General features: G+C 51.1%; 1 protein-coding gene across 1 annotated transcript in view; it reads left to right on the top strand.

Moving 5' to 3' along the window:
• tango6 (transport and golgi organization 6 homolog (Drosophila)) overlaps positions 1–17,108 on the top strand; it is a 301,792-nt gene that overhangs the window by 131,820 nt on the left and 152,864 nt on the right. Inside the window, exons 17-20 of the mRNA XM_072466775.1 lie at positions 4,935–5,061; positions 9,305–9,457; positions 10,900–11,034; positions 15,604–16,062. Of these exons, the coding sequence (XP_072322876.1) occupies positions 4,935–5,061; positions 9,305–9,457; positions 10,900–11,034; positions 15,604–16,062 (874 nt within the window). The remainder of the gene's footprint in view (positions 1–4,934; positions 5,062–9,304; positions 9,458–10,899; positions 11,035–15,603; positions 16,063–17,108) is intronic.

Here is a 17,108-nt window from a genome sequence, read left to right as displayed (position 1 = left end):
CTTTGACTATGACGCTCTGTCTCATTATCCTCATCCATCTCCTCCAACTGTATGTGTCCATTTACGTCTGCCATTTTTAACTGATTGTCATGTTTCATGGCCATTTTCTGAAGTTGAAACTCCCACTCTTTATCTTTTTCCCTGCTCTGTATCTCCCTTTCGTTTTCTTTTTGTTCTGGTAGGGCTATTTTTTTCTCCTTTTTTCGCTCTCCTTTTAGACATAGACATAGAATTTACAGTGCAGAAGGAGGCCATTCGGCCCATCGAGTCTGCACCAGCTCTTGGAAAGAGCACCCTACCGAAGGTCCAAACCTCCACCCTATCCCCATAACCCAGTAACCCCACCTAATCCCCATAACCCAGTAACCCCACCCTACGGGCAATTTTTGGACACTATGGGCAATTTAGCATGGCCAATCCACCTAACCCGCACATCTTTGGACTGTGGGAGGAAACCGGAGAACCCGGAGGAAACCCACGCACACACGGGGAGAACGTGCAAACTCCGCACAGACAGTGACCCAAGCCGGAATCGAACCTGGGACCCTGGAGCTGTGAAGCAATTGTGCTAACCACCATGCTACCGTGCTGCCTTTTTCCTCTCTCTCTCTTTCTTTTTCCTCTCTCTCTTTCTCTTTCTTTTTCCTCCCTCTCTCCTTCTCTTTCTTTTTCCTCTCTCTCACTCTTGTATTCCAGCCGCTTTAATTCTTTCTCATGTTCCATTTGTTTAATTTGCAACTGAATTTTTGCCATTTCCAATGAGTCAAACTCTATCTCAGGCAACTTTAAATGCTTAACCACCACCATAATTACCTCATCTTTTCGTATTTTATCAGGTAATGTTAACTGCAATGTTCTTGCCAAATCTAACAGTCTGCTTTTCGTTTCTGTCTGTAAGGTACTGCGTGTAACATTCTCCACCCCAAAAAACGTCTGAGCCTCTGAAAGAGCCGTTGTTCACAACACTCTCCCCACTTAAACTAAAATACCACACCGGAAAAGCAACAATCCTTCAGTGGCTTTAAGTTCACAAAAGCCAATCCAATAGATAGACTTTTATCCCCCTCGAGCCCCCAATTGTTATGGGCGAGGCTTTTCAGAACCTCAAAATGTATCATGGAGTTCAACCAACCTCTCCCTTTATTGGATTTGTTGCTTTTCCGAGCACACGGCTTTTTCCCTCGGTGTGGGATTACAATTATGGACACGTGGGTTTTTAAACACAAAACACTGTTTATTCCATGAACTCAACTTAACATCTTAATTAAACATTGGATCTCTTAACACCCCTTACTTCAAAGATAACTCAGAAAATATTGCAACAGTAAATAATTCCTTAACATGTTCCTTCAAACGTCCAAGAGACTTAACACCTTTAAACAAAATCACATCAGGTTAAAGGCTTTACTTTAAATCACCTAAATGATCCAGAGATAGTCTTTCATGGCAGACATCACAGCTCCCTGCAAAACACAGACACACACCAGCTCTTTTTAAAACTGAAAACTAAAAACCTGCAAAACTAAACTGCAAAATGGCTGACCTGACCTCAGCTCCACCCACTCTCTGACATCACTGTTTTCTTAAAGGTACATTGCTTAAACATCCATGTCTTAAAGGTACTTTCACATGACATAACCTTCTTGCTTATCCCCGAATAATTTCACCCCCTTGTTAATCAAGAATCAATTTCGCTTTGCCTTAAAAAATATTCAAAGGTTATTCATCTGTTGCCTTTTTAAAAACATTTCCAATTAAGGGGCAATTTAGTGTCTCCAAACCACCTACCCTTCACATCTTTGGGTTGTGGGGGTGAGACCCACGCAGATACTGGAAGAATGTGCAAACTCCACACAGTCACTCAGGCTGGAATCAAATCCGGGTCCCTGGCGGTGTTAGGCTGTGTGCTAACCACTGTGTAGCCGTGACCCCCATACTGCATTTTTCTAAAAGTATGTTATTGAAATTTTTCATTTTAACAAATAACGCAACAAAACCACAGGAATGGTACAGCTCAGCAAAAATGTCTCAACGTACACGATTACGGGATGGGGGGGTTCAAGAGAACAACAATACGGTTGACTCAATACAACTTTTAGACTCAACTTGGTGCCTCTAAACACACCACCAAAGAACAAGGATGAAAACATGATAAAATGGCGCACATCCTCCCACGAAAGACGTGCTGTTGGGTGAATTGACCATTCTGAATTCTCCCTCAGTGTACCCGAACACGCGCCAGAATATGGCGAATAGGGGCTTTTCACAAGAACTTCATTGAGTGTTAATGTAAGCCTACTTGTGACACTAATAAAGATTATTATTATAATTGAAGCATAACCTACCTACTTTTATAATCAATTCTCTAGCATTCTATTAGCTTTCCTAATTACTTTCTGTACCTGCGTACAAACATTTTGTGATTCATAAACGAGGACACCCAGATCTCTCTCAATCTCCGCTCTGCAATCTCTCACCATTTAAAAAAATATATTTTTTTATTCTCCTTTTTCACATTTTCTCCCAAATTTGCACCCACCAACAATAAACAATAAGCAGTACGAATGTAATGTCAATCCCCATATCAACAACAACGATCCCATCCTCCCACCAACCCTCAAACAACTGCCCACATGTTAACATAAACGAATAACAAAAAGGAATCCGGAATCACCCATAGTCACCATTAACACATACAACCCCACCACTAATGTTCGATGTTATCCAGTTCTTGAAAGTGCAGAATGAATAACGCCCATGAATTTTAGAACTCCTCCATCATTCCCCTCAGTTTGAAACTTCTCAAGAGTCAAGAATTCCAGCAGGTCCCCCCGCCACGCCAGGGCACAGGATGGAGAGGTTGCTCTCCACCCTAACAGGATCCGCCTTTGGCCGATCCACGAGGCGAAGGCTACAACGTCTGCCTCCGCACCCGTTTCCAACCCTCGCTGGTCCGACACCCCGAATATGGCCTCTCTCACCATTTAGATAATAAATTTATTTTTAATTCTTCCTGCCAAAATGGATAATTTCACACTTTGAATACATTACATTCCATTTGCTAGATCTTTGCTCACTCATTTAACCTGTCGATATCCCTTTGTAACCTCCTTACGTCCTCTTCACATTTACTTTCCTCCCTATCTTTGTGTCGTCAGCAACCGCACTTCCAGCCCTTCATCAAGAAATTTATATAGATTGTAAAGAGGTGAGGCCCCAGCACTGCTCCCTGTGACACACCACTCGTCACATCCTGTCAACTAGAAAAAGACCATTTATGCCAACTCTGCTTCCTGTCAGCGAGTCAATCTTCAATCCACGTCAATATGCCACAATCTACACCATGAGCTTTTATTTTCCGCAACAACCTTTGATGTGGCACTCTATCAAATGCCTTTTGGAAATCTAAGTACAGTACCTCCTCCAGTTCTTCTTTACCACAACGCATGTAACTCCTTCAAAAATCTCCAATAAACTGGTTAAACGTGATTTCCCAAATCGCAAATTCTTGTTGACTCTGCCTGATTGCCTTGAACTTATCCAAGTGCCCTGTTAGGCAAAGAACAATCTTCTTAGCTGCTTCTTTCTGAACTCCAGGGTGAAGTCCATCTGGACTTGGAGATTTGTCAGCTGCAGACTCAACAATTTTCTCAGTACCACTTCCCTGGTGATATAATTTTCCTTTTGCAGGTCGTGCAACCCTCTTGAGTGAATTTTCTTTCCTTAAATCCCATCCTGCACCCTAAAACTATGCCCCCGTGTGATTGACCCCTCAACCAAGGGGAACTGCTTCTTCCTATTTATCCTGTCCAAACCTCTCAATCTTATTCACCTCAATTATATCCCCGCCTCCTTCTTCTCTGCTCTAAAGAAAACAACCCCAGCCTATCCAGTCTCTCCTTATAGCTCAGATGCTCCATCCCAGGCAACATCCCAGGGAATCTGGTCTGTACCCCCTCCAGTGCAATCACCACCTTATAGTCAGGTGACCAGAACTGCAGACAGTACTCCTGCTGTGGCCTAACCAACGTTCTGTACAGCTCCAACGTAACCTCCCTGTTCTTATATTCTATGCCACAGCTGATAAAGGCAAGTGGAACAATCCAGGCAACATAGCCATCTGGACTCTCCCTCTTCACTGCAGAGAGTGATGTCAATTCCCCCTCGCTATGCTGTCCCTAACTACCATTACGTTCCTTTATACTTCCCCCACTTGACTGGCTTCCTGTACCACAGTGCCATGGTCAGTCAGCTTGTCCACTCTGCAGACCCCACTCTTATCCAAACAAACTGGAATGAACACCAAACCTGTTAGGCAATTGCAGAGGCTGACACCCCTGCACTCCTGCCCTCTTGTACCCTTACCTGCCCCAGCTGCCACTCGCTCCTGTCTCTGATCACCTTCCAAATCAGAAGACCCTACCCAAAGTGGCGTGACTGCTTTGTGGCACCAAGGCTTCAGGCACTCTCACCTATCTGATGTGTCACAGTATCTGCAGTTCAATCTCCAGCTCGATGACTCTAAGATGAAACTCCTGAAGCCACAGACACTGACTGCAGACAATCAAAGTGTATCCGACATAAATCTGCCACCTCATCCTGCTCAGGCTGGCCGCAGCTTTTGACATGGCTGACTGCACAATCCTCCTCCATTGCCTCTCTGTTGTCAGCTGGGGGATACACTCACCTGGTTCTGTTCCTATCTATCCAATCAGAGCCAGAGAATCAATTGCAATGGCTTCTGTTCCTGCCCCCACACCATTATCTTTGTCTCCCAAGGAGCTAACCGTGGACCTTCCTATGTTTCATCTATATGTTGCTCCTGGATAACATCATCTGAAAACACATCAGGTTCCACATGTACACTGATGAAACCAAGATTTGCCTCAGCACCTGCCCTGGCTGCACTCAGACTGTGTGTTTATTTTGATCAGTGACGAAGATGAGGCTTTATATGAAAAAGTGTCCTTGGAGCAGTGGCGGACCGAGTGCCTGGCACAGTTACTCAGCTACCTGCAGGAAAGCAGCCTTGCTGGAGATTTCTTCATCGAGTGTTTGAAGGTAGGCCGTCTTTCCGAACAGCTCCTCACTGCTCTTCACGTGAGGAAGGAGGAGGAGTGGGCAGGGCAAGGCTGGGGACCAGGTGGGAACTGGGTGAGGAAGGGGAGCCTGCCATTCCTTCCTGCTCGAAAAGAAAGTGGAGCCTGGGAACAGAGATCGCAGAGGGGGAAGGAGGTTGTTCAAATACAAAATGATCCAAATCTTGCAACATAAGGAAGAGTTAACAGGCTTTTCGATCTTTGGGTGAACCTGTTTCACGTCAGTATTTGTTGAAGGTGTCGATTCTTGTTTCACCCAAATAGCCATTGGTGCTGTCGGCCTGATCCTGTCACCCAGCATCTACAGGGATCATTGACCATCTGCGTATTCAGGAGCCCAACTGACTCTCCACTCCTTATTCCAGGAGGGAATCGGCCTATTGTAGCCCCTGATATGGACATTGTCCGAGATCAGTGAATGCCTCAAACCTGAAACAAAAGCGAAATACCGAGGGTGCTGGAAATCTTCAATGAAAACAAAATGCTGGAAATATTCAGGTGGCAGCATCCGTGGAGACAGAAACAGAGTTAATGTTTCAAGAAGACTGATACGGATTTGAAACATTAATTCTGTTTCTCTCTCCACAGATGCTGCCACCTGAGTTTTTCAGCATTTTCTGTTTTTATGCCACAAAAGCTGGGACTGGGTGGGCAGTGTGGTGTGAGCCAGCGACTCACCTCCCATGGCTGTCCCCATTGGGGAAGGATGCTGGGTTAACTGTAATCCTGGGGCTGCAGACTGTGTGACCCCCACGTGCTCCTCTCCTGGGTTGAAATGTTTCATGCAGTTCTTCAGAAATATATTGAGCAAAACTGGCCAGTGGGATCCGTAATCCTTGGATTCGCACTTGGACCTCTCAATGCTGTTTCCTCTGTGTTTGGCAACTGTCCTTTGTTTTTAAATTTAGATTACCCAATTCATTTTTCTTTCAATTAAGGGGCAATTTAGTGTGGCCAATCCACCTATCCTGCACATCATTGGGTTTGTGGGGGCAAAACCCACGCAGACATGGGGAGAATTTGCAAACTCCACAGGGACAGTGACCCAGAGCCGGAATCACACCTCGGGGCCGTGAGGCAGCAGTGCTAACCACTGCGCTACCGTGCCGCCCCTCCAGCTTGGAATCTGTCCTGAGAGCTATCCCCTTGGGTGGCTCCATGTGCTGAGATCTTTACAAGGAGGGTCGATTGGAACTGAATGTTCAAACCCATCAAAGGGAGTCATCCGCACCTGGACGGGGATCCGCACCAGGTCGGGGATCCGCACCGGGTCGGGGATCCGCACCGGGATGGGGAGCCGCACCGGGACGGGGATCCGCACCGGGACGGGGATCCGCACCGGGACGGGGATCCGCACCGGGACGGGGATCCGCACCGGGTCGGGGATCCGCACCGGGACGGGGATCCGCACCGGGACGGGGATCAGCACCGGGACGGGGATCAGCACCGGGACGGGGATCCGCACCGGGTCGGGGATCCGCACCGGGATGGGGATCCGCACCGGGATGGGGATCAGCACCGGGACGGGGATCAGCACCGGGACGGGGATCAGCACCGGGACGGGGATCCGCACCGGGACAGGGATCCGCACCGGGACGGGGATCAGCACCGGGACGGGGATCAGCACCAGGTCGGGTATCAGCACCGGGACGGGGATCAGCACCGGGACGGGGATCCGCAACGGGACGGGAATCAGCACCGGGACGGGGATCCACACCGGGACAGGGATCCGCACCGGTACGGGGATCAGCACCGGGACGGGGATCCACACCGGGACAGGTATCCGCACCGGGACGGGGATCCGCACCGGGACGGGGATCCGCACCGGGACGGGGATCCGCACCGGGACGGGGATCTGCACCGGGACGGGGATCCGCACCGGGACGGGGATCAGCACTGGGACAGGGATCCGCACCGGGACGGAGATCAACACTGGGACGGGTATCCGCACCGGGACGGGGATCCGCACCGGGACGGGGATCAGCACCGGGACGGGGATCCGCACCGGGACGGGGATCCGCACCGGGACGGGGATCCGCACCGGGACGGGGATCAGCACCGGGACGGGGATCCGCACCGGGACGGGGATCCGCACCGGGACGGGGATCCGCACCGGGACGGGGATCAGCACCGGGACGGGGACCCACACCGGGACGGAGATCAACACCGGGATAGGGATCAGCACCGGGACGGTGATCAGCACCGGGACAGGGATCCGCACATGGACGGGGATCAGTGATCCGCACCGGGACGGGGATCAGTGATCCGCACCTGGACGGGGATCAGTGATCCGCACCGGGACGGGGATCAGTGATCCGCACCGGGACGGGGACAGCACCGGGACGGGGATCAGCGCCTGGACGGGGATCAGTGATCCGCACCGGGACGGGGATCAGTGATCCGCACCTGGACGGGGATCAGTGATCCGCACCGGGACGGGGATCAGTGATCCGCACCGGGACGGGGACAGCACCGGGACGGGGATCCTCAACGGGTCGGGGATCCGCACCGGGTCGGGGATCAGCACCGGGACGGGGATCCGCACCGGGTCGGGGATCCGCACCGGGTCAGGGATCAACACCGGGACGGGGATCCGCACCAGGACAGGGATCCGCACCGGGACGGGGATCAACACCGGGACGGGAATCAGCACCGGGACGGGGATCCGCACCGGGACGGGAATCAGCACCGGGACGGGAATCAGCACCGGGACGGGGATCCACACCGGGACAGGGATCCGCACCGGTACGGGGATCAGCACCGGGACGGGGATCCACACCGGGACAGGTATCCGCACCGGGACGGGGATCCGCACTGGGACAGGGATCCGCACCGGGACGGAGATCAACACTGGGACGGGTATCCGCACCGGGACGGGGATCCGCACCGGGACGGGGATCAGCACCGGGACGGGGATCCGCACCGGGACGGGGATCCGCACCGGGACGGGGATCCGCACCGGGACGGGGATCCGCACCGGGACGGGGATCAGCACCGGGACGGGGACCCACACCGGGACGGAGATCAACACCGGGATGGGGATCAGCACCGGGACGGTGATCAGCACCGGGACAGGGATCCGCACATGGACGGGGATCAGTGATCCGCACCTGGACGGGGATCAGTGATCCGCACCGGGACGGGGATCAGTGATCCGCACCGGGACGGGGACAGCACCGGGACGGGGATCAGCGCCTGGACGGGGATCAGTGATCCGCACCGCGACGGGGATCAGTGATCCGCACCTGGACGGGGATCAGTGATCCGCACCGGGACGGGGATCAGTGATCCGCACCGGGACGGGGACAGCACCGGGACGGGGATCCTCAACGGGTCGGGGATCCGCACCGGGTCGGGGATCAGCACCGGGACGGGGATCCGCACCGGGTCAGGGATCAACACCGGGATGGGGATCCGCACCGGGACGGGGATCCGCACCGGGACGGGGATCAACACCGGGACGGGGATCCGCACCGGGACGGGGATCCGCACCGGGACGGGGATCCGCACCGGGACGGGGATCAGCACCGGGACGGGGATCCGCACCGGGACGGGGATCCGCACCGGGACGGGGATCAACACCGGGAGTGGGATCTGCACCGGGTCGGGGATCAGCACCGGGTCGGGGATCAGCACCGGGTCGGGGATCAGCACCGGGACGGGGATCCGCACCGGGACGGGGATCCGCACCGGGACGGGGATCAACACCGGGAGTGGGATCTGCACCGGGTCGGGGATCAGCACCGGGTCGGGGATCAGCACCGGGTCGGGGATCAGCACCGGGACGATGGCAAAGGGCAAAGATTCAGAAACTTGCTGGGATCAAGTTTGTCTTCCAGATCTGTTATTAGCTGATGAAGGATCAGCACTGTAATCGGCGTTGTCTTTGCAGTTAGACAAGGAAAATGGAGGTCAGTAGTTATGGTGGTTGGTGTAATCGTGGAGCAAAGAGTGATGTAAGAGTTGTGAGATTTGGAAAGGTGTGAATAGTGTCGAAGCGCGTGGTCTGATGGTGGAGACTCCAGGAGCGGTTATAAAAGACAGCTGGTTTGTGATGCAGAACAAGGCCAGCAGCGCGGGTTCAATTCCCGTACCAGCTTACCCGAACAGGCGCCGGAATATGGCGACTAGGGGCTTTTCACAGTAACTTCATACTTGTGACAATAAAAGGTTATTATTTTTATTATTATGTGTCTGCTCTCCAGGGTCTTACGTGTTTAGCGGGGAAAAAGGATGTCATGCCAGTACCGAGTCCCGCTGATGGTTTACCTGAACAGGAGCAGCAGCTGGTCACCTTGCAACACGTTGCTATCTTATGCGAGAAGTTTGGTCACTTTGTCCTCAGTAATACTGCACAAGTGAGTTCCACAATCTATAAACTACTGTCTGCTGAAACCCTACAGCTCAGGAACTGATGCAGGACTCCCTTGGGGAGAGGTAATCATTGTAAACATTGTAATCCCTGCATTGCAGGAGGAGGCCATTCGGCCCATTGAGTCTGCACTGGCCCTTCGAAAGAGCACCCTACTTCAGCCCAAGTCCGCACCTATCCCCGTAACCCAGTAACCCCACCTAACCTTTTGGACACCAAGGGGCAATTTAGCATGGTGAATCCATCTAACCTGTGCATCTTTGGACTATGGGAGGAAACCGGAGCACCCGGAGGAAACCCACGCAGACACGGGGAGAAAGTGCAGACTCCGCACAGTGACTCGAGGTGGGAATTGCACCCGGGATCCTGGAGCTGTGAGGCAGCGGTGCTACCCACTGTGTCACCATGCCGCCCATAGCACAGTATTCACACTGGACACTGCTCTCTGGGAGAGAATTGGCTCTGGATACAGTGCTCTCTGGGAGAGAATTGGCTCTGGATATAGTGCTCTCTGCGTGTTGGTCCCATTTACTCTCCGTCTCTTATTTTTATGGCTTGTGAGTGTGAGATAGAGAATGTTCCCGAGGTGCCTCTGAAGAATGCTCATGGCAGACACCATTTGGGCTTCTCTGTTATTTTGATGCTACATTACATTAAATAATTTCTGTGCTGGATATATTAATACAGACTCTGTGAGTTCTGAACATACAGTCCCATGAAAATATGCATTAATGGAACTGAGCAGTGCATTGGGAGAGACGGAGCATTTCCTGTATCCTGAGGTTTGGAGATACTTCCACTGACACTATATCTCTGCAGATGTGTGAGCAACACAATATGGATAGAATCTTCTGACAACATCAGTATTAATTTGGCCCACCTTAGTGGCATTCCTGACACTGCTTTGTACAGATACAAAGCAATCTTTAAAAATAAAGCATTTCATGCTGGACTTGTCAGGACGTGAGTCAGACATTTATTGGCAGCTGCTATTAAACTCTAATTGATATCAGACTTTAATAAATAACTACAATTGCTTGGACAGCTTATTTACACCACTTGATTAAAGGGAGATTCTATATACTGGCCTTAAACGGACAGACAAGATTAAATGTACTGTACATTAACTCTAAATTAGCAGCTAAACATCACAACTGATTTCAGTGCTCAGATTTCCAAGAACAATGCAGCAGGGCATCATCTAGTGTTTATATATAATTACTACATCAATCAGACCACAAAATATGTTGCACTTGTACCAGAAATTACATGGTTTGTTACACTTTGGGTTATGCGAGCACTGAGAGTTAAACATAGTAATACGCATGAGGCTGACCTGGCACAATGGTGGCTGCACAGGCAGAGGCAACAGAATCTGAAATAACTTCTTTATTGCTGACTTTCTGTAATAACACAATTGTGTTGCAGGTCATTGAATTCGTCATCACAACATTGGAGCGTTCCTGTGTGAACTTGACGCATAAAACTGAGGAGACTGTGGAAGCCCAGACACTGAGTATGGCAATGGGACTGATAGCAGCCATGTTGGGGGGAGCTGTCCATGTAAGTGAGCAGGATTTTCTGATTCATGCTGGGACAAGACTTTCTCCATACATTACTGAGTGATATTAAATAAAATTCTAGGACTGTGCTTAATCCACAAAGCTTGGGGTTGGTTCCAGTTCCAGTATTTCATGCTGCATAAGAACTAGGAGCAGGAGTCGGCCATCTGGTCCCTCGAGCCTGCTCCACCATTCAATGAGATCATGGCTGATCTTTTGTGGACTCAGCTCCACTTTCCGGCCCGAACACCATAACCCTTAATCCCTTTATTCTTCAAAAAACTATCTATCTTTATCTTGAAAACATTTAATGAAGGAGCCTCTACTGCTTCACTGGGCAAGGAATTCCATAGATTCACAACCCTTTGGGTGAAGAGGTTCCTCCGAAACTCAGTCCTAAATCTACTTCCCCTTATTTTGAGGCTATGCCCCCTAGTTCTGCTTTCACCCGCCAGTGGAAACAACCTGCCCGCATCTATCCTATCTATTCCCTTCATAATCTTATATGTTTCTATAAGATCCCCCCCTCATCCTTCTAAATTCCAACGAGTACAGTCCCAGTCTACTCAACCTCTCCTCGTAATCCAACCCCTTCAGCTCTGGGATTAACCTAGTGAATCTGAATTCCTTCTGCCATGTTTCCAGGCACTGCATTAATTCCTGCCCCGTTGTCATCAACCCGACTGATGTTGCTTCATCCCCTATCACCCTCTTCCCCATTCCCCTATCACCCTCTTCCCCATTCCCCTATCACCCTCTTCCCCATTCCCCTATCACCCTCTTCCCCATTCCCCTATCACCCTCTTCCCCATTCCCCTATCACCCTCTTCCCCATTCCCCTATCACCCTCTTCCCCATTCCCCTATCACCCTCTTCCCCATTCCCCTATCACCCTCTTCCCCATTCCCCTATCACCCTCTTCCCCATTCCCCTATCACCCTCTTCCCCATTCCCCTATCACCCTCTTCCCCATTCCCCTATCACCCTCTTCCCCATTCCCCTATCACCCTCTTCCCCATTCCCCTATCACCCTCTTCCCCATTCCCCTATCACCCTCTTCCCCATTCCCCTATCACCCTCTTCCCCATTCCCCTATCACCCTCTTCCCCATTCCCCTATCACCCTCTTCCCCATTCCCCTATCACCCTCTTCCCCATTCCCCTATCACCCTCTTCCCCATTCCCCTATCACCCTCTTCCCCATTCCCCTATCACCCTCTTCCCCATTCCCCTATCACCCTCTTCCCCATTCCCCTATCACCCTCTTCCCCATTCCCCTATCACCCTCTTCCCCATTCCCCTATCACCCTCTTCCCCATTCCCCTATCACCCTCTTCCCCATTCCCCTATCACCCTCTTCCCCATTCCCCTATCACCCTCTTCCCCATTCCCCTATCACCCTCTTCCCCATTCCCCTATCACCCTCTTCCCCATTCCCCTATCACCCTCTTCCCCATTCCCCTATCACCCTCTTCCCCATTCCTCTATCACCCTCTTCCCCATTCCCCTATCACCCTCTTCCCCATTCCCCTATCACCCTCTTCCCCATTCCCCTATCACCCTCTTCCCCATTCCCCTATCACCCTCTTCCCCATTCCCCTATCACCCTCTTCCCCATTCCCCTATCACCCTCTTCCCCATTCCCCTATCACCCTCTTCCCCATTCCCCTATCACCCTCTTCCCCATTCCCCTATCACCCTCTTCCCCATTCCCCTATCACCCTCTTCCCCATTCCCCTATCACCCTCTTCCCCATTCCCCTATCACCCTCTTCCCCATTCCCCTATCACCCTCTTCCCCATTCCCCTATCACCCTCTTCCCCATTCCCCTATCACCCTCTTCCCCATTCCCCTATCACCCTCTTCCCCATTCCCCTATCACCCTCTTCCCCATTCCCCTATCACCCTCTTCCCCATTCCCCTATCACCCTCTTCCCCATTCCCCTATCACCCTCTTCCCCATTCCCCTATCACCCTCTTCCCCATTCCCCTATCACCCTCTTCCCCATTCCCCTATCACCCTCTTCCCCATTCCCCTATCACCCTCTTCCCCATTCCCCTATCACCCTCTTCCCCATTCCTCTATCACCCTCTTCCCCATTCCCCTATCACCCTCTTCCCCATTCCCCTATCACCCTCTTCCCCATTCCCCTATCACCCTCTTCCCCATTCCCCTATCACCCTCTTCCCCATTCCCCTATCACCCTCTTCCCCATTCCCCTATCACCCTCTTCCCCATTCCCCTATCACCCTCTTCCCCATTCCCCTATCACCCTCTTCCCCATTCCTCTATCACCCTCTTTCCATTCCCCTATCACCCTCTTCCCCATTCCCCTATCACCCTCTTCCCCATTCCCCTATCACCCTCTTCCCCATTCCCCTATCACCCTCTTCCCCATTCCCCTATCACCCTCTTCCCCATTCCCCTATCACCCTCTTCCCCATTCCCCTATCACCCTCTTCCCCATTCCCCTATCACCCTCTTCCCCATTCCCCTATCACCCTCTTCCCCATTCCCCTATCACCCTCTTCCCCATTCCCCTATCACCCTCTTCCCCATTCCCCTATCACCCTCTTCCCCATTCCCCTATCACCCTCTTCCCCATTCCCCTATCACCCTCTTCCCCATTCCCCTATCACCCTCTTCCCCATTCCTCTATCACCCTCTTCCCCATTCCCCTATCACCCTCTTCCCCATTCCTCTATCACCCTCTTCCCCATTCCCCTATCACCCTCTTCCCCATTCCCCTATCACCCTCTTCCCCATTCCCCTATCACCCTCTTCCCCATTCCCCTATCACCCTCTTCCCCATTCCCCTATCACCCTCTTCCCCATTCCCCTATCACCCTCTTCCCCATTCCCCTATCACCCTCTTCCCCATTCCCCTATCACCCTCTTCCCCATTCCTCTATCACCCTCTTCCCCATTCCCCTATCACCCTCTTCCCCATTCCCCTATCACCCTCTTCCCCATTCCCCTATCACCCTCTTCCCCATTCCCCTATCACCCTCTTCCCCATTCCCCTATCACCCTCTTCCCCATTCCCCTATCACCCTCTTCCCCATTCCTCTATCACCCTCTTCCCCATTCCCCTATCACCCTCTTCCCCATTCCCCTATCACCCTCTTCCCCATTCCCCTATCACCCTCTTCCCCATTCCTCTATCACCCTCTTCCCCATTCCCCTATCACCCTCTTCCCCATTCCCCTATCACCCTCTTCCCCATTCCCCTATCACCCTCTTCCCCATTCCCCTATCACCCTCTTCCCCATTCCCCTATCACCCTCTTCCCCATTCCCCTATCACCCTCTTCCCCATTCCCCTATCACCCTCTTCCCCATTCCCCTATCACCCTCTTCCCCATTCCTCTATCACCCTCTTCCCCATTCCTCTATCACCCTCTTCCCCATTCCCCTATCACCCTCTTCCCCATTCCCCTATCACCCTCTTCCCCATTCCCCTATCACCCTCTTCCCCATTCCTCTATCACCCTCTTCCCCATTCCCCTATCACCCTCTTCCCCATTCCCCTATCACCCTCTTCCCCATTCCCCTATCACCCTCTTCCCCATTCCCCTATCACCCTCTTCCCCATTCCCCTATCACCCTCTTCCCCATTCCCCTATCACCCTCTTCCCCATTCCCCTATCACCCTCTTCCCCATTCCCCTATCACCCTCTTCCCCATTCCCCTATCACCCTCTTCCCCATTCCCCTATCACCCTCTTCCCCATTCCCCTATCACCCTCTTCCCCATTCCCCTATCACCCTCTTCCCCATTCCCCTATCACCCTCTTCCCCATTCCCCTATCACCCTCTTCCCCATTCCCCTATCACCCTCTTCCCCATTCCCCTATCACCCTCTTCCCCATTCCCCTATCACCCTCTTCCCCATTGCTACTGTCCCCGTGCTGCCACTGAAACCCCTCAGCCTTGTTACTGGTGCAATTGTCATTGGGATGGAAAGCTGTAGTTGTGATGTGGGATTTGAGCCACTTAAACATTTCCACTGTAGCAGGAAGTTTAATTCAGTTATTTTAAATAATAAAGGGTTTTAATGGAGTAAATAGGGGAGGGGGGGAGTATTTCCTGTGGTTGTGGGAGTGAGTGGGGTGGGGGAGCAATCAGGGACCAGGAATCATCAAATTAAAACTATTTCCGAGAGAGAGAGGAGAGGGAGATTTGGATCATTTTCACGGAGGGTTGTTGCCACAGGCCATGGTTGAAGCAGAGACCATTGCATCTTTAAAGGGAAATTGAAATGAAAATCGGCTTCAAATGCAGTTACTGTGAAAAGCCCCTGGTCGCCACATTCCGGCGCCTGTTCGGGGAGGCTGGTACGGGAATTGAACTGTGCTGCTGGCCTGCCTTGGTCTGCTTTCAAAGCCAGCAATTTAGCCCTGTGCTAAACAGCCCCTTGGGTAAATTGGATAAATACTTGAAACAGATAAAAGGTGGCGAGGGAGTGAGATGGTACAATCCGATTGGGATTGCTTTAAACGTATGCAGTAGGTTCAGATTGGGATTGATAGAGGCTAGAGGGAGATCTCTGATTGTCCTTTCTCTCTGCAGCTCACCTCAGCGGATTTTGATGCCATGAAACCGATGTTACCCAGACTTGAGCAGATCATGGCTTTACATCCGGACCCTGTTGTACAAGAATTGGCATCAGACCTGCGCATTACTGTTGCTACCCATGGAGCATTCTCCACCAAAAAGGTTGCCATGGCTGCACACACCACCATGGCCAACCAAAATAAATTTGGCGACAAATTAACAGAGCCCAGCCAACCAGAAGAGGCTGATGCAGTGAGTTGCAGTCATGGACAGTCACCCACTTCACTCAGACTGGCTGGGACTAAGCCTGGGAACAAACTGTCCTCTGACAACTCCCCCAGCAACTTCCACCACATTCTTCAAGCAGCCTTTGACCCTGAGGTTCCCACACGAGCTGCTGCTTTAAGGACAGTTACCCAGATGGTTCAACAGCGCAATCCTGATGCCCTTGGCAACCAGGAGAAGCTTTTGTCGGTGAGTTTTCATATTGTTATCCCATTGCAAGTAGTTGTTATAGTTTTGCTCGATGACTGCCCTCATTTTACAAAATGCTGTGCAGGAAGTTCGCATCCCGTAGAAGAAGCTCTTAACTGACGGAATAAAAAGATTTAATTAACAATCAACATTCAGCTAGGGGCCATGAAAATTTAGGCTTCACAAAGTCATGGAGCTCATGGATTCATTACAGCACAGAAGCCATTCAGTCCATCAGATCCATGCGTGCTCGCGATAGCAGTCCAGTCAGCCCCATTATCCTGCTCTATCTCCATTGCCCTGCAAATTTATTTCCCTCATGTGTCCATCCAATTTGTGTCCAATGTAGGGGAGCCAATGCTGTAGTGGTATTGTCACTGCCTGTAATCCACAGACTGTAATCCCCTGGCAGATGGCGAAATTTGAATTTTTAAAAATCTGGAATTAAAAGTCTAATGATGACCCTGAAACCATTGGTGATTGTCACAAAGACCCACCTGGTTCATTAATGTCCTTCGGGGAACAAAATCTGCCGTTGTTATGGCACAGCAGATGGTGAGTGCCTGGCTGCCCGAATCCCAAATCCCAAAGGGAAACTTGAAACAAGCTGCCACAACGGTTTGATTTTGTACATTATGAAGAGTTACCTGAAGTGAAGCTCAATAAATTCCAGTCGACTTGTGATGATTTTAAATATTGGATTTATATATTTACTAACAATAAAGAAAATAACAGTTAAAGACACAAGAACAAATTAATAAAGCTAACAGTATTTTACAAACATTTCCTAAAATATATTAATTAAATAAATACAGAGCAACGCCCCCTTTTGATGGCCACAGTCCTTATAGATTTTCTCATTTAGAAGAGTTCAGTAACATTACCACATAATTCCCATGTGCTCTGAGGGGAAATTTACCCCGATTCCTCTCTGAGGGTGGCAACTGGTGGCTTCAGCACCCACTCTTGGTCAAGATCTCGCATTACACACACACCAGCCTTCAGTCTCACTTTAAATACATTTTTATTCCCCTTTGATCTTCCAT

The sequence above is a fragment of the Scyliorhinus torazame genome, chromosome 10, assembly GCF_047496885.1.
Source record: "Scyliorhinus torazame isolate Kashiwa2021f chromosome 10, sScyTor2.1, whole genome shotgun sequence".
Lineage (NCBI taxonomy): Eukaryota > Metazoa > Chordata > Chondrichthyes > Carcharhiniformes > Scyliorhinidae > Scyliorhinus > Scyliorhinus torazame.
The sequence above is the reverse complement of the archived record's forward strand: the minus strand, read 5'-3'. Positions and strand labels throughout refer to the sequence as shown.